We start from the raw sequence: 19,089 nt of genomic DNA, 5'->3' as shown, positions 1-19,089 counted from the left end.
GACTTGATGGAAAACAAGTTTTTGCCAAGATGTTTCTCACTACTGTTTGCAAATGGATAAAAGTGGAAAAAGACTAGTGATAGATTATATTTCCTCATTTATGTATTCAATAATAATGTTGATTACCTGCAGTGTGCCGGGGAATACAGCGGTGACAAATAAATAAGATCTCCGCTCTTATGGAGCTTATATTCTAGTGCAGCCAGATGAGAACAGTCTATGTAGATCAAGGTGGTTGCCATGAACATAAAAAGAGTTAAGGGTCAAATCTGAGAGAAATTGCGAAAGAAGAATTGGCAAGAGTTGGTAATAGCTTCTGTGGAGTGTGAGTGCATGCAGTTGCAGGTACTAACGGGCTGGTGGGTAGGATGAGAAGAGAGAAGAGGCAGGAGACCCAAAAGGATGATGATGAAGATAATGAGGAAGTTGAGAAGGGCTGCTAATATGTGGAGAAACTATTCTGATTTTTTTACATTTCAAGTTTCAAGCATTAGTGAGACATGCAAGTGGAAATGCTTTATTTATGGGCTGGATGTGGCAGATGGGGAGGAGACTCTTGCTCTCATGCTTTCCAAGTGTGCTTTACTTTCCCTACCTACCTTTCATTCTTTCCTTCCCTTTCATAGTCCTCCACTTGTACCCCTGTATGTGACTTAGAATTTATCATTCACTCGACATGCCTCCTGTGGGTCAGCTGGAGGCGCTGCTCTCTATCTTCCTCAGTCTAGCAGCCACCATCTGAAACATTGGTTGCTATGGTAGAATGAGAGAGTGGTGAATTGTGCTCCCTATAATTCTTTATGCCTGGAAGCAGTTTGTGCCATTTTGCTAACATTTCATTGCCCTACTCTCACCCCAACTTCAAAGGTATGGGGAGGGGCAGTCCTACCAAGTGCTTGGGATGAAGACTAGAAATATTTGTCAACACTAATGACTGCCAAAGGCCTTGATTTTTAATTCATTCTAACATGAACCTGATGTAGGATGTCAGATTCTTGAAATTTAAACTTTCTGAACTTCAAACCTGCATATTCTTCTGAGAGTATATCAAAAAAAGAGATTAGATCCAGCTGGTATAGGTGCCTGCCAAAGACATACTATAGATGAGTAATCGCTAAACCTGGCTGCTTATCAGAATCCCTTCAACTTATAAAAAAAAGATTCCTGGGCCCATCCTCAGACTGCTGAATCACACCCGAGTAGGGTGGGAAAGGCAAGAATATGTATTTCTTAAAGCTCCCCGGGTGATTCTGAGCATCAATCTGAGGTTTGACAGTTAAGTTATAGGAGACAATTGTCTCTAGAAATCATTTGAGTATGAGATATAATCAGGAAAAATGTTTCTGATGTGGAGAAACAGGAGCCAGAAATGACATCTGTACAAAGCTGATTGTAGATAACATTTGGGATCAATGGTCATAGTTGTGTTGATTGCCCAAGAACAGGTCATAATGAAAGTGAAGCATGCACAGTTGAGCCATTTTCAAGGTCCCAGAATGAAAAGAGAAGCAGAGCAACTGAGCTGGTAACAGCTGCCAAAATTAATTCAGAGTAGCCATGTGGGATGGGGAAAGCATTGAAAGAGCTTCAGAAAGAGGTGATAGAAATATAAAGATTAAGTTTTAGATATTAGAGGAAGAAAGATTAGAGGAAAACAGATGAGTAATGGGATGAGCAAGAAGTGCTATAGGAAAATATCAGGAGAAGATAATTTTTACTGAAAAAAAGAGATAACATAGGCGTCAGAAGAGAGAAAAAAAGGAGATCGCAGGAAGGATAGTAAGCATGTTTTAAGAGATTAATATCAAAAAGGCCAAAGTGAGCATGGATAATCTGCCTATTAAAGATAGACTCAATCCCAGAGAAACAAGTATTACAGAAGGGAAGAGGTAAAGTAAAGCCTAAGGCAATGAAGTTGGTAACGGGGGAAATAAGTGAGGGAGTTCAGAACAAGTCTTGAAGAGTAATTAAAATTATACAAATATGAAAAAAGTACAACTTAAGGTAGGAGAGCATGCAGTACAAAGAGTGTGGAACATAAAAGTCTAGGGAGTCATTCAGCAAACATTTATTGAATGTTTATTGGTGTCAGGCAGTATGCCAGATGATGGACACACAGGGATGAATGGGAAACACTGTTCCTGTTCTCATGGAATTCTCATTTCTGGTAAATGTTGCAGGTAGAAAAGAAATAAGGTGACATTCTTATTGGAAATAGGACTGCATGTGAAAAAAAAAGTTTTGTTTTTGAAATGACTGCATGTGAGGCCCTTCCCAGTAGACTCTAGAGCCAGGCAAGATGTTTTGAGTATTCTGGATTTTTGAAGGATTTGGGTTGGAGTCTGTCTGACCATAGATGTAATTTAGGCAAGGGGATGGGGGCTGTGTTTGTGAATGTATGTGGGTCTATCTATCTATCTATCTATCTGTCTATCTACACACACCTATCTCTCTCATCCCCAAAGAAATTTGAAAGGGAAAATAATTATTTGGTATCTTTCTTGCATATTGTAAATAAGGATATTTTGGGAAAAGTCTGAAAGTAACCAAAAAGGGACCTATGAAGCGAGGCAATGAGAATCCCTTTATAAAATCAGGATTAAGTAATACTTCTTAGAGTTTATGTACTGTTACCTGTCTGGAATATACTTAGAAAAAAGGAAAGTGCTCCTATAGCATTGCCAGTTCAATAGAAAGTATATGTGGTGGTGGGGAGGAAAAACTTTTTCCTCTCCCCTTCCAGGTTCTTTGGCTGGCCTGATAGTTAAATTGATACAAGACAGATGAACAGGAGAAAACAAATTTAATTTTGTATGTATGGGAGCTCATAGAAATATGAAAATTCAAAGAAGTGACCGAAGCAGGCAGCTTTTATACCTTTTAGACAAAGAAACAATACATTTGTAAAGAACCGATAAGACAAAGAAACTTAGGCTTGGGTACTAATTAGTGAAGAAACTAAGCAATTTGTTCACATAGCCTTCTTGGCCCTGAATTCTGTATCTCTGGCCATAAGAATGTCTCTCTGCCTCCTGTGGCATGGAGGATACCTTTCACGTGGGAGATTTGTTTCCTGTTTTCAGGGGAACAGAGGGGAGGGTCAGTGTCCTTCTTGCATCGGCTGTTTCTTAAGTAACTTTAATTTAAAATAATCAGTATGCCAAAGTGGCTTATTTTGCGGCAGCTGGGCCTGAGCCCCATCAGTGGCAAAGTGAAATATCTTTTTTCCAACCTTGCAGTGGTAAGAACTCAAATTAATTTCTCAAAAACTGGGGAGTTTTGGGGCTGGCCCTGTGGCCGAGTGGTTAAGTTTGTGAGTTCTGCTTTGTTGGCCCAGGATTTTGCCAGTTCGGATCCTGGGCACAGACATGGTACCGCTCATCAGGCCATGCTGAGGCGGCATCCCACATAGACAACCAGAGGGACCTACAACTAGAATATACAACTGTGTACTTGGGGGCTTTGGGGAGAAGGAGAAGAAGAAGAAGAAAAAAACTGGGAAATTTTGGCAGAATCATTTAAAAGATAAACACTTTCTTGTTAGAACACAAGGGAATTAGAACTATGAGAAGGAATAATCAGAAGGGAAGCCAAGCCTCCTTTTGAAGGTGATGAGATGGTGGGAGTTTAAAAGAAGTGAAGGCTTTTGTTACTGCGCCAGGGTCGTTTTTGCCTGCTGCTCAGAAAGCTGAACACTGAGATGACGAGATTGCAGCAGAGAGAGAATTTAATCACAAGGCAGCCATGTGAGGAAGCGAGAGCATGAGTCTCAAGTCAGCTTCCCAAAAATAGGGACTCAGGGATATTTATGGGATGGGGGGCAAGGTGGTCTGAGATGTGGAGATAGGTGATTGCAGGTGAGGAGAATTGAGGTAGTTGATGATGTGCACAAACGTAGTCAGACTTCATGCCTTTTCATGATCTGAGGTGGTGTTAGCATAATCTGAGGGTGCAGTTTTTAGCCTCTTGACATCAAAAGGTTGCCTGTTGGACATCTACATGGGCCCAGTTGATGAGTTGGTGGTCTCAACCAGCCTGGAGTAGACAAAGGTGTTCTAATTCCTGAAAAACAGCTCAAACACCCATTACCATGGTGACCCAGGCTCCAGGGAGATGTTATCTATAGGAACCTAGTGGGAGTCAGATAGCATATTGCCTAAACAGCACAGTTAACAATGGGTGGGTTAAATAGCTAAAAGCTATAATCAGTAATTGCAAAAAGGAAAAAAACCTTTAGTTCCTAGCTACTTAATCATCAATGGCTAACTCTTTGCCCATTTCACTTTCAGAGGAAGGGTTAAAACCAAAGGATTTAAATAGCTAAAGAGGGGCTGGCCCGGTGGCCGAGTGGTTATGTTCGCTCACTATGCTTTGGCCGCCCGGGGTTTCACTGGTTCGGATCCTGGGCACCGACATGGCACCGCTCATTAATTAGGCTGTGCTGAGGCCGTGTCCCACATAGCACAACTAGAGGCACTCACAACTAGAATATTCAACTATGTACTAGGGTGGCTTTGTGGGAAAGACAAAGGAAAAAAAAGGTTGGCAACAGTTAGCTCAGGTGCCAATCTTAAAAAAAAAAAAAGAGCTAAAGAGACCATCTGTGTGCACAAATGATCATTGAAAAGCGTAAAAGGAAAGAAAAACGAAGTTGGAGCAAATATTAAAAATCAGAAACTAAATGGGAGAAGTCTTCATAAACAGACTTAAGATGATAGAAGACATAAGATTAAAGTCAAAATTAAATCATTGCTTTACATTCTTAGATTTTGCAGTCATACAAGGGAGTGTCATGGTAGGTAAAAATACTGTCAGATTTCCTTACAAAGACAACATTGAATGTTAGAAGTCTTAAACAAACCATTTTAGGAGCTAGGTAAGAATTTTGGGAGTGGAGTATGTATGTGGAGAGAAGAAGGATCAGATGCCTGTAATATTGCAGTGTCAAAAAGAACAACAGATAATTTAGTAGCGGACATCTAAATTCTAAAACTGAGCAACGTAATAAAATTGCTGTAGAGGAAAGATAATTTCTGGGTTTAATGACCTACCAGCTGGGCTCTATGAGGTCTTTGAACAGATCCTTGGCATCTCTGTTCAAAGGCATAAGGAAGGTGAGATAACTAGCACAGTGAAACTAGTGTTAATAGGAAGTGAGAGAAATTGGGAACTGGTACTTGCTGATAGTGATAGTAAACACTGAATATAAGAGTTTTGTGAGAATCCTACTGGAGAGATTGACAGGAATAATGAGAACATGAAATGCTAAGGGAACAGTGTGCCATAAAGGGGGTCTGAGAAGCTAACTGAAAAATCCTTACATGACAGAGGAATGGGATGGGAAATAAATTCATTCTGCTTGTATTAAGAAAAGGCTTTTGTTTAGACAAGCTGTGATTTTCTCTTTAATACCATGTAAAATATATTGTTCTAGAGCAGCCCTTGAAACGTGAAGTCTTTATATGTGAACATTAGGATCAGTGTCTCCATTCTCAATAAAGAAGATTGAAGAGAAAATTAAAGCAATAAGAATAAAGCAGTACTGCCTATATAATCCTTTACTAAGTATTTTTTTAATCTGTAGATTGAATTTTCCCTCCTCCATTAAAACTTTTTTTAAGTGTATAAGGATATAAAAGAGACAGTCCAGGGAAGCTGAGGTTCCTCCTAGCCTAGTATTCAAGGACAGCATCTGTCTAGTAATTTCAAAAGCAAGTTTAAAATAAAGACTGTAGAGAAGCTGGAATAGCATCATAAAAATAGATTAAAAAAACAAAATAATGCAAACTTGTCAAAAACAAGAAAAAAGATTATGTTCTCTGAAGGGGAAAAAAATACAAAAGAAATTGGATCATGAAAATAAAAGAAGTGGGAAAGAAAGTAAACATAGGCTAATTAGAAGTTATTAGATGTTATAAACCAATGGTACTGCAATTATAAAAATAAAAGTTATTTGAGAGCTGTTATTAGTGATCAACTGATCACATAGTTGATGGTGTCAGTTTTTCCTGCTACCTCTGCAGCTTTCCATCAGTGATTTCATTCCTATGTCTTTAATTACCATTTGTATGCTAATGACTCTCACATCATCAATGCCTAAGCTCCAGACCCACATATCCAACTACCTACTGAAGATCTCTTCTTGAGTATGTCACAAGTGCCTCAAATTCAACAGGTCTAAATCTGAAAAAGTCATCTTCCCACTTCTTCCCACCCCAAGTCTGTGTTTCCCTATTATGGAGTATTGCAACCTGACTCATCTAGTCCCCCTACTTTAGAAATCATCCTGATTTTCTTTTTTTACCCTTGTATCTAATCAATCAATAAAACTGTTCATTCTTCCTCTTTAATTTAATCTCTCACATATATTTACCTCTCTGTTCTCATTCTGTTAGTTTAGACCAGGGGTCAGCAAACTTTTTCTATAAAGGGCCAGATAGTAAATACTTCAGGTTTTGCAGGCCATACGGTCTTTGTCGCAATCACTGTAGCTCAAAAGCAGCCATACACAATATGTAAAAGAATGTGTGTGGGCTGTTTTCCCATACTACTATATTTATAGACAGTGAAATTTGAATTTCATATAATTCACAAAATGTTACTCTAACTTTTTACCCCCAACCACTTAAAAATATAAAACGCCCATTCATATGGGGCAACAAAAGACCCGAAATCGCTAAAGCAATCCTGAGAAAAAAGAACAAAGCTGTAGGCATCACAATCCCTGACTTCAAAACATACTACAAAGCTACAGTAATCAAAACAGTGTGGTACTGGTACAAAAACAGGTGCACAGATCAATGGAACAGAATTGAAAGCCCAGAAATAAAACCTCACATCTATGGACAGCTAATCTTCGACAAAAGAGCTGAGGGCATACAATGGAGAAAAGAAAGTCTCTTCAACAAATGGTGCTGGGAAAACTGGACAGCCACACGTAAAAGAATGAAAATTGACCATTCTTTTTCACCATTCACCAAAATAAACTCAAAATGGATCAAAGACCTAAAGCTAAGACCTTAAACCATAAGGCTTCTAGAAGAAAATATAGGCAGTACACTCTTTGACATCAGTATTAAAAGGATCTTTTCGGACACCATGTCTTCTCAGAGAAGGGAAACAATAGAAAGAATAAACAAATGGGACTTCATCAGACTAAAGAGGTTCTTCAAAGCCAGGGAAAACAGGATTGAAACAAAAAAACAAACCACCAATTGGGAAAAAATATTTGCAAGTCATATATCTGACAAAGGGTTAATCTCCATACTATATAAAGAACTCACCCAACTCAATAACAAAAAATCAAACAATCTGATCAAAAAGTGGGCAGGGGACATGAACAGACATTTCTCCAAAGAAGATATACGGATGGCCAATAGGCACATGAAAAGATGCTCATCATCATTGATCATCAGGGAAATGCAAATCAAAAATACACTAAGATATCACCTTACACCCGTTAGAATGGCAAAAATAACCAAAACAAAAAGTAACAAATGTTGGAGAGGTTGTGGAGAAAAAGGAACCCTCATACCCTGTTAGTGGGAATGCAAACTGGTGCAGGCACTATGGAGAACAGTATGGAGATTTCTCAAAAAAGTAAAAATAGAAATACTGTATGACCCAGCCATCCCACTACTGGGTATCTATCCAAAGAACTTGAAATCAGCAATTTCAAAAGTCCCATGCACCCCTATGTTCATTGCAGCATTATTTACAATAGCCAAGATGTTGGAAGCAACCTAAGTGCCCATCAACTGATGATTGGATAAAGAAAATATGGTGTATATACACAATGGAATACTGCTCAGCCATCAAAAAGGATAAAATTGTCCCATTCACAACAACATGGATGAACCTTGAGGGAATTATGTTAAGTGAAATAAGCCAGATAAAGACAGTCTCTGTATGACTCCACTCATATGTGAAAGTTAAACATGTAGACAAAGAGAACAGATTAGTGGTTACCAGGGGAAAGGGATGGTAGGGTGTGGGCACAAAGGGTAAAGTGATGTACCTACAACATGACTGACAAACAATAATGTACAACTGAAATTTCACAGGGTTGTAAACTATCGTAATCTCAAGAAAAAGTAAAAATAAATGAAAAAATAATAAAGGTGAAATATAGACTTTGACCCCCCCCAAAAATAAATAAATAAAAATAAAAACTCCCTAGCTTGCCATCCCTACAAAAACAGGCAGCAGGCTGGCTTTGGCTCACAGGTCATAGTTTGCCCAGCCCTGGCTTAGACCAACGTTCTCTGTTACCTGAAATACAACAGCAGTCTCCTGCTCTCTTACTTCTATCTAGCCTGGTCTCTTGGTCCACTCATCATGCTGAAGCCAGATTGACTTTTCTAAATTGCAAATTGGCTTTCACTACTTTACTTCAAGTCCTTTAAAGCTTGTCCAAAGCCTACAGAATGTATCCACGTTACTTGGCAAGACCCTTCATAATATGGACCTTGCTAACCTTTCTAGCCCTGTTTCTTATCACTTCCCCCTAACTCTCTGTTCCAGCTGTTAGAACTGCTTGCAGTTTCTGTAATATGCAGTGTTTTTCACTTCTAACTTTTGACACATGCCTTGAATGTCTTTCCTCCTTACCCTCTCCCTAATTTCACCTAACTAAACAGTACTCTTCCTTCTGGACTTATTTCAGTTATCATCATCATCTCCAGAATCCTCCCCTTGATCCCCTAGAAATGGATTTAAGTACTTCCACTAAGTTCTCCTATCATGTCTGTAGAACCCAATAATACCATTTATTTTACTATATTGTAATTGCCTATTTACTTGACTGCCTCTCCTAAATAATCAACTCCTTGAGTGCCAAGTGTTTGTCCATTGTTTTAGCCTGTTTCCTGAATGGTGCCCCATAGTACCCTCAGCATTTTTATTTTTTTGCATTAAAAAAGTTGAGATATAATTTATATACTACAAAATTCACCCTAAAGTGTACAATTCAGTGGTTTTTAGTATATTCACAGTGTTGTGCAACCATCACCACTATGTAATTCAAGAACATTTTCCTCACCCCAAAAAGAAACTCTGCCCATTAAGAAGTCACTTTTTATTCCTTCCTCCCTCCAGACCTTGGAAACTACTAATTTACTTTTTGTCTTTATGGATTTGCCTAATCTGTACATTTCATATAAGTAGACTCATTACAATATTTGTCCTTTTGTGACTGGCTTCTTTCATTTATCATTTATAATGTTTTCAAGCTTATCCATATCGTAGCATGTATCAGTGTACTTCCTTCCTTTTTATGACTGATTATCAGCATTATATTTTAAACTTCATTCTTCAAAGTCCCCAGGGCTCTAGGGGAAAAGAAAGAGGGACCCCTAGACTCCCACTCCTGCTTCAACTAGAGCAGGTCTGCTTTCATCTGTTATTTGTTTATGGATATACTTTCATTTGAAATTTGAAAGTCACTGGCTCTCAGTTTGAAGAATAGACTCTACCTGGGGCTTAAGGGCCTTCCATGGTCTTCTTTTTCCAACTTCCTTTCCCACTCTTCTTTCCCCTGTTTCATATGCTGTAGCCAAACAGTACTTTGGTGGGGTCGTCATACGTGTCTCATGCTGATACCTCTTAATCTCAAGTGACTGTGCCCAATGCGCGGCAAACCAAAGACTAAAACGTCAGTGCTTGGAAATGGAGAAAGGCCGCATTTGAGTTGGCCAAGACAAGAAGGAGGGAGCATGGGTTCACTCAAATCTACTTTAACCAGAGCAAGAAGCAGTGGGGTTTTATAGGGCTAAGGGGCTTGGCAGGAGGAGCTTCCGAGAAACAAAGGGGTTACTCCTGATAAGCCCTTGGGCAATCTGCAAAGGCTGCTGAGGGCCAGCCATCTGGTGATGGCAACCTCCCCGAAGGCATTGTCTTTCTTCTGCATAACAAACTGAAATCCTCGAGACCTGAGTCACCCCACAAGTTAAACCAGAAAACAGCAAATTGACAAGATTCATCCATGTCTGTGCTGGGAACAAGGTCAAAAGGCAATCACCTTCTTTTTGAATATCTACAGTAACCCCCAGGTACCTGGTGTCAATACTTTCTTGCCTCTGTACCTTTTTTTTATCCCATCTCCTCTGTCTGAAATGCCTTTTTCTACTTATTTAAGGTTTACCTAACCTTCAATGCCTAATTCAAATGAAATCCCTTCTGTGATGCTGTCCCTGATCATACTAGGTATAAATCATCTCTGAATTCCTACAGTAATTATACTGCTTTAGATGCCACCTTGCATACTGATTTCTTCAGACTGTTCTGCTGTTTTCTAATTGTTTATGCTCTCCCATCCAGGCCTTGGCATAGCAGGTTCTAAAATGTAATTGAAAATGGTATGGCCACTCTGAAAAATACTGTGACAGTTTCTTAAAAAACATATACTTATTATTACAACGCAGCAATCTTACTCCTGGGGGTTTATCCCAGAGAAATGAAAACTAATCTTCACGTAAAAACCTGTATGCAATTTTTCATAGCAGCTGTATTTGTAATAGCCAAAAACTAGAAACAACCAAAATGTTCTACAGTAATTGAATGCTTAAACAAACTAGTGCATTTATCTCCTGGAATACTTCTCAGAAATAAAGAGGAATAAACTATTGTTGCATGCAACAACTATGTATGCATCATACTGAGTGAAAAAAAAATCTCAAAAGGTCACATACTATATGATTCCATTTATATAACATTCTTGAAATGGCAAAATTGCAGAGATGGAGAACAAATTAATGGTTACCAGGGGTCAGGGATAGTGGGGGGAAAGGGAGATAGGTTTGACTATAAAGGATACCATGAAGGAGATTTTTGTGATGATAGAATAGTTTTGTACCTTGATTCTGATGGTGCTTAAATCTATACATATGATAAAATGGCATGGAACTATATATACAGATTGTACCAATGTCAGTTTCCTGGTTTTGATGTTGTACTATAGTTATGTAAGATGTACCCATTGGAGGAAATCGTGTGAAGGGTACATGGGAACTTCTCTGTGCTATCTGCAATTTCCCGTGAATCTATAATTATTTCAAAATAAAAAGTTTTAAAAATATTCTTTAGAGATTAAAGTGGTATTTCTCATCATTATTTTATCACTTATGGTACTGCTTCTCATCAGTATGAATCTGACTATTCCTTTCAACATAAAGTTACTCTTGAGGTTGACAAGAGACTTCATTTGTAGTGATACTTTAATTGCGTTTTACAATTAGATGAAACCTGTTTAAGCAAGAACTGAGACACAGTGGTTCTTGGTGTATGGCATTCTGGTTATCCAAGGCTTTGTTTTCATTTCTAAATTAAGTGGTAAGTCTTAATTTGAGTTATACTTGAGTATAGTTTTAAGTTCCTGGTGTTCTTGTATACTGGCTCCGAGAGGACAGTGACCACAGCAATGAGTCCTGTGTAGTATCTGTCATCATATGGGAGCTTGATAAGCATTAATTACTTTTGATTTGATATTAATTGATTCAAACAATTCTTAATGTAGAGTTAGTAAGAGGTCTTTTCTGGTAAGATTTTGAAAAAACATCATTAATCAATATTCAACTCAAACTTTAAAGCTTTCGAAAGTTGTTATACTGTATACTAAGTAAAATGAATATTCTTCTGCAAATTTAAAATAAGTATTAAAAAATCAGAAATTATCTCTAATTCTTTTTGGAAAGAGGTAGGTTATACATAGCTAATTCAAGATTTTTCTTTTGTATTTATGATCAAGCCTCAAAATGAATATGAGCAAAAAAAAGTAAATATGAGCAAAACTACGTATTCTTTAGTAAAATGAAAACAATTTTTTTTTCAGGTTAAACTACAGAACAACATATCATATCAGATGGCAGACATACATCATTTAAAGGGTAAGAAACTTAATTACAGACTAAATATAAAGAAAGGTCACTATATGTCTAAACTCCTCAAAAGTTAAGAAATAGTAAGTTAGCTAAATGAAATAAAATTTTATGAACAAAGCTCCTCTGATAGCAAAACATCTATCCTTTTTTCTGAAGGTAGTATAAAACAATTTTTAATGTTGCTTTATATATAATAAATGCAAGTTAAAATATGAAGTCTGCCTCTTAGTCTTGTGCTGTAGACAGATGGTTCACGTAATGAAATATTGTTGAAAGAGTTCTCAAAGAAAATTGAGCTGTAGCTTCAGAGGCCATCACATTTCTAGGGAAAAGGGTAAGGAATGATCCCTGTGTACATTGTCTAATCTGCTAAAATAATTCATTCAGGTCTAGGGATGCTTTGGACAGGTCCTCCAAGCTTAATGTTTTAGATACCCTGGGAACAGAAAGAAACCTAGAACAGAAGGAAGCCTAAAAGAAACCAGGAAGAAACCTGGATACACACACACAGGCATATATGTGTGTATATATATATATCTATTTTTTTTTTCACTTAGATGAAGTGATAGGAGATAACTAAAACTTTTATGGAAAATAATAGGTAAGGAGAGCAAGCTTTGTGCTCTGCTTACATTACTTCACACTGTTGCTGGTCTTTGGAGTTTGGGGTCTGAGGGCTACCCCTCTTCTTCCTCCCACCTTTTGATTACAACGCTGTATATCATAAAACTTTGCATGCAGTGACTCTTAAGTTTATATACGTGGGTAATACATGATCTTTAATTTCATAAATATGTCTTTTTTCTATAACCATTTTGAACCTCTTTAGATGGAATTAATTAATGTATTTTTGTCATCCTCTTGAAGAAGCCAACCTGAGCTGGCTTTGCAATTTATTGGAATTTTGCTCTTCACCTAGCAAAACCATTAGGAAGTGTTATTTGTGTGTTGTAATCTTAAAATGGAAATTATTAACTTTTTGATATCTATGATTTAGAGCAGCTTTGACTTTCTCTTAGAAATTTGATTCCTGGGTGACCACATTTATTTTTGTTGCATTTGTGTCCATTTTATACTCTTTTTGACTTACAGGAGTGTATTAGGATGACACAGAAAATGCCACCCTGTCAGTGCTCCTTCCAGCTTGCAATTTTTATAAATAATTCTGCTTGCCGTTAAAGTATATTTCTTATTAAATAGTAATAGATCAATTGAATAAGAAATCCTGTGGCTTCCACTAGTATATGTCAAAAGAAAATGACAGCCTATGTTATTGAGTAAAAATCTTTATTGTACTGTATGGGTTGAAGTAGATCTTGAGATGTTTTGAAATTTGTATGATACTCTTCAACAGAGAAAAAGGCTTTGATTTGAACTCATAATTGTATAACTTTTGGTTTTACTGCAGTTACTGGAACTTGCACTCTTACGGTTGAATTTCATTAATGTGACTTTTACACCTTGGAAACCATTTCTATTGAAACAAACTTCTTGACAAGCTGATTATAAAATCCAGATTTGACTCTTTTCATTGAAATTAATACTGGATTTAATGAAATTTAGTACACAGTGAGACCCTTAAAAAAACTTAAGGGTAGATAATATTTTCTTGGAAATAAAAGGAATGAGTTGGTTTTTAATCCCTGAGGTAATGAATTAACATTCGAGTATACACTGATTTATTTTTAGTAGCTCACCTTATTTTTATGCCTATTACTGAAAGAAAATTTGAAATAAAAATGTGTAGAAGTAGATAGTTTTTTGCTTTAAGAGCTGGTCCTAGGCAACCCTTTCTTAACTATATCGCTAATCTTTGGAAATTAAATTGAGAGAGTATAGCCATGCCTTTCTATAACATGCCCTGGTGTTACGGTCAGAGACAGAACATCCTGCACAATCAGCCTTGGACCTGATCTCATGTTAAGTTACTCTGAGAATCCTGCTATGGTGACCTGCAGCAGCCACACTAGACAGAGTATCTTTGAGTTCAAAATAAAGAAGACACATGGCAATCCAAGAAACTGACATTTACTCTCTCTGCCTGCATTTCTTTTATTGGTAGGATCAGATGAAGCAGGAGCAATTCTAGAAAATGTGGGGCCATATTGATTATGGATTAAATGTTCACAAAAGAGCATCTGGCCTAGCTTTTAATTTATTATCTGGCTTGGAATTTCATGTTATTCGTTAAAACTAAAACTTTCAGCCCTAGTCCAGAAATTATGAGCTTTGAATGGAATCTTGGTGTATGTGGACCTAGCATCAGTAGCAGAACTAGAAATGTGATCTAAAGTGATTGGCACCTAAGTTGGAAGTCAAATGTGATTTAAATGAAAAAGAAGCCTTGAATTCTGTACCCATAGTCAACATATCTAGAAAATAGGATTTTTTCCCCCTACTTTTATAAAACAGATAAGTTTAAAGAGATAGGCAGGGGTTTTTTTGGTACTATCTCCACAGTTTAGTATATGTCTACATACTGTGAAAGGATGTGTAATTGTTAAATATTTCTGATGTGAAAGCCACTGAGGCATTTTGTTTTAAAAATAAATTTTAGTGCTCATGCATGTGTTATAAAAAGCACTTAAATGAGGTACTAATTATATAATTTAACTCCTTGAGAGTATGAGTAAAGAAATTGAGAAGTGTATATAATTTTTAAAATCCCATAACTTCTCAGTAGGAAGCATTACATTAGAGTGAGTAAACTTTGTTCCTTTGATTTTACCTTGTGTGGACAGAGCAACTTGCTGAGCTTCGTCAGGAGTTTCTTCGACAGGAAGACCAGCTTCAGGACTATAGGAAAAACAATACTTATCTTGTGAAGAGGTTAGAATATGAGAGGTAAGATGCTACATGCAACGAATATTTATGAGTCTGGAATATTTGTCCAACTTTTGGACACTTAATTTTTCTTTCTGCCTTCTGTTTTTCTTTTCTTCTCTTCTTTTGTTTTCTTAGGTCTTTAAATTCCTTTTCTGTTGTGTTTTTATACCTCTTTGAAATCCATTCTCTCTTATTTTGATGTGTTAAACACCATGAAAATCCCTCTTACAAGGCATGTTGAATCTGCCTGTGTAGTAGAGTTCATCGTGAGACAGAAAATCTTGCAAAGCCTGAGTTTTATTGAATTAGAGCTGGCAAAAGTTGAAAGAAGATTCCATGGTTCTTTTTGAGGGGCATCCAGAAGATGAATCAAGCACTGGGAGATGTCCCCAGAATAGCTGAGAGACTGAGTGCCAGCTGCTTCCCGTGCTCTGCACTTCAGTCCCCTGGCTTACTATTCTACACTCAGGTGGTGATAAGGTCAGGGAACCTCTTAAGGGCCTTCCTAGCAATCTCTCTTTGAAAACCTTTATTATATCTTTAATCAATTTTACATCAAAAGGTATTTTTTAGGTCTGTGCACCAAAAATTAGAAAGATTTGCCATATTTTAAAGCACTGTTTATCCATTTCTGACTTCTTACTCTTGTAGGTTATCAATATGCATCTACTTACTTATATGTATTTTAATCTAACAATATTCAATAGTTTTTCATATATCTATAGGTTTAAAGATTTAACATATTTAGAGGTAATATATTATTCCAGCACATTAATGTAGCAGAACTTGTGTAATCTCTCCCAATTGCTGGACGATTGTAGGAGTTTTCCTTTTCTCACTATTATGACTACCATCTATAAAAATCCTTATCCAAAAAGGATTTTTCCCTTCTTATGTTATTTCACTGGTATATATTCTTAAATACAGAATTCCTGAGACAGAATGTTTTATTGGTTTTGTTGCTCTTATCACATGTATGAAAGATTGCTTTCTAAAATGATTGTAGTAATTTATAAGGTAAATGTTTCCCCGTAGCCCCCCAACGTTGGCTTTTATAACTCTAACAATTTTTTGTGTGTGTGAGGAAGATTAACTCTGAGCCAACATCTGATGCCAATCTTCCTCTTTTTGCTTAAGGAAGATTGTCACTGAGCTAACATCTGTGCCAGCCTTTCTCCGTTTTGTATATGGGACACTGCCACAGTATGGCTTGATGAGTGGTGTGTAGGTCCATGCCTGGGATCCAAACCCACAAACCCTGGGCCACTGAAGCACAGCACATACTTACTCACTAGGCCACTGGGCCGACCCCAATTCTAACTTAATTTTGCTATTATAGGAATAAGATAGTACCATATATACATATAGGAAGTTTAATTTGCGTTTTTGATGGTGAAGGTTGACATTTTTCCATATATTTATTAACTGTTCTTTTTTGCATGAATGCTCTATTTGTATCCTTTGACTACTTGTCCAATGGAAATTCACAATCTTTATCTGTTTTGCTCCTCTACATTTTCTCTTGATGGCTCCATTCTGTCTTCTTTATTAGTTTCTTCCGTCTCGCTCTTATTATGATTTGGACTTTTATTATTGTGTTTAACGTTTAACTATTGTGTTTAATTTTTAGATGAATCATCTGCAGCCACTCCTTATCAACTCTCAAATTTTAACTTTTCTCATTTACTACTATATATTAGTCTCACAGTTTTCTCTTCTGTAGTGTTTTTCTGTTCTGTGATTGAAGTTGACTTTGACAATTGTTTCTTCATAAATGCAAGTTATAAAAAGAAGTTTTCATCTTTTTAATTTCTGTTTTTTAAATTAGCTTTATCAGTATTAAAGTTTCAGATATTTTAAGAATTTGACTGTGAGCTATTTTTACGTGTACTCTTTGTCCTTCCGTACCCACTCTCCTGCTAACTAAATGCTTTATCTTCATGATTGTATGTCGACTTCTAGACAACTTTGAGAATTCATTCCAAGATAAGATAGCCTAAAAGAATGACTTTGTAATTTAGTTTTCAGTGTGGACAACAGATCAAGGAATTAAGAGCACAGCATGAAGAAAATATTAAAAAGTTAGCAGACCAGTTTTTGCAGGAACAAAAGGTAAATTTAAAAAATACTTAAAATATGTTCTTGTTATAAATTTTGTAATTTAGAAATGAAAATATGTACTTTTGTCTTAAAACGTTATATTTTTAAGTATTCTAGCCTGTCTAATTCTACAAGTGACTTATAGTGGCTTTATTGCCAATAAAGTAGACATTTGCAAAAATATGACCTAAACTCTTAAAACTAATTTTGAGCTAAATATCTTTTATCTGACTTTTAAAAGTAATTTTTGCTGTTAATATATTTCTCATATTGTAAAGTGGATAGCATTTTACTGAAAAATCAATTACTTCCTATTTTATGCTTTTGATAAATAGAAAAAAATTGAGAAACTTTTTCCTTAATTATCTATCTCTATTATTCTGAATTTCTTTCTTAAAACACAGAGATGAAACACTAGCCACTGTAACCAATTTTGATTTGTATTTTTGGGAGCGACAAATTCTTTTATTAATTGATCATTTTTATTTGACATATGTTGTGAAGGCTCTGCTGGTAATGGAGAGAATTTGTCTGAAGATTACTAGTCTTTAGGATATTCATTTGTTACACTCTGTAATCTCATCTGACTAGCCATGGTTTGTATAAAGTCTTGTGATTTACAGTAAGGAGATTGAATAGTGAAAAGTATTTATCTTGCTCTTTAGTAGCATCTCACCTAAAGGACTAGAAGTTAAGGAAACCATATTTTCCTTCTTAGATATTTCACTATTTACAGCATGATATTGAGGGCATTGTTTTTTTCTCTATTTTATTTTTTGAATCTACAGAGTAGAATAGCTGCTGCCTATTTGCAGTCTGCCTTGAAGAGATGTGAGGCTAGATTGCTGGAAGATGGCAGGCCTGAGTAAGTTGCCATAGTGGCATAGAGGCATTGAGGATAGCCAGAGGTATTATTGAGACTGTGGACGGTGAGAGGAGCATAGTAGAACACACAAGGAAGGGGAAGAGAGTTTGCTGTTGTAATTGTGTTATTACAAGCCCAGTGTATAAATAATGGGATAAATTTGCTCTCTTCTGTGCTCTCCTTGGGAGAGCTTATCCGTTTTCCCAGGCAAGTGTAATTCTGTTTCTGCTTTTCTACACTAGGTTATTTTTATATTATTAATTAGCTAATATCCTCTCCAATCCTTCTTTGCCCTTATCCTGCCCTAAATGGAACAAGATGAGGAGGAATGGAGATGCTTAGAGAACTTCTCCTTTCTAGGGTAACACACCAGCCCTTACCCATCTGACCAACTGCCTAATTCTAGTCCCCAACCTTCATTCCCTGTTCTTCAACTATTTAACCTATTCTTCAACTATTTAACAAGTTAGTTCTTTTTTCATGGGAACAAGTCCAATGTTAGTTGTAAGAAACAAGCATAAGTTGCATTCAGGGATTTTTTTTTTAACCAAGCCCATGCCTATCTTAGAAATTACTCCAGAGAAAGTGTCGGTAAACCAAAACCAACCTGCTGCCTGTTTTCCTACTGCCCATGAGCTAAGAATGGTTTTTGCATTTAAAAAAGGTTGAAAAAAGATCAAAAGAATATTCTATGACATGAGAAAATTATAAGAAATTCACCTTTTAGTGTCTATAAATGCAATTTTATTGGAACACAGCTACGCTCATATATTTACTGCTTTCAAGCTGCAAAGGCAGAGAAATTGTTACAGACCAGAGGAGACTAAGGAGACCTGAGGACTTAAATGCAATGTAGTATCCTGGATTGAAGCTTGGAACAGAAAAAGGATAATGGAAGAACTAGTGAAATCTAAGTGAAGTCTGAATTTGTTTAATAATAATGTACATTTTGCAAATGTACCAGCTAATGTAAGATGTTAACATTAAGAGAAACTGGACGAAGGGTAATTTCTTTTCTGTAAATCTAAAATTATTTTAGAATAAAAAGTTTATTTAAAGCACAATTACGTGGCTCCCTTACCAAATCACCAACATTGTATCTAGAAAGCCATTTTATTTTATTAAGAATATTTAGTATTTACCATTCACATAAAGGTACTGTTGATAACCCATCAAAGGTACAACATCCTTGTTAACTATTTTAAATGGAAAAGTAATTTTGAACAGTAGTTTGTTGACTTTTAATTTTTAATGTTGTTTTATCCACATCTACACAGCGGTGGAGTACTGCAGCCTTATGATATAGCATTGTAGTGAAAGTGCACAGAGATACAGGATGGCTGCTCAGCTTGTGCCTCATAGATTTTCTCACCCTTGGCCTGTGTATTCACTTGTTCAAAAATTTCATTTTATCAATTCATT

At 36.5% G+C, this 19,089-nt stretch overlaps 1 protein-coding gene across 3 annotated transcripts in view; it reads left to right on the top strand.

Annotated features, from left to right (window-relative positions):
- The window catches only part of GOLM2 (golgi membrane protein 2), a 109,045-nt gene that overhangs the window by 36,057 nt on the left and 53,899 nt on the right, over positions 1 to 19,089 (top strand). For all 3 annotated transcript variants that reach the window (XM_070237685.1, XM_005603351.4, XM_023618587.2), the window contains 3 exons: positions 11,828 to 11,882; positions 14,618 to 14,720; positions 16,724 to 16,814. In XM_070237685.1, the coding sequence (XP_070093786.1) occupies positions 11,828 to 11,882; positions 14,618 to 14,720; positions 16,724 to 16,814 (249 nt within the window). The remainder of the gene's footprint in view (positions 1 to 11,827; positions 11,883 to 14,617; positions 14,721 to 16,723; positions 16,815 to 19,089) is intronic.

The sequence above is a fragment of the Equus caballus genome, chromosome 1 (genome assembly GCF_041296265.1).
Source record: "Equus caballus isolate H_3958 breed thoroughbred chromosome 1, TB-T2T, whole genome shotgun sequence".
Taxonomy (NCBI): domain Eukaryota; kingdom Metazoa; phylum Chordata; class Mammalia; order Perissodactyla; family Equidae; genus Equus; species Equus caballus.
Note: the sequence above shows the minus strand (reverse complement) of the source record. Positions and strands in the feature narration are given on the sequence as shown.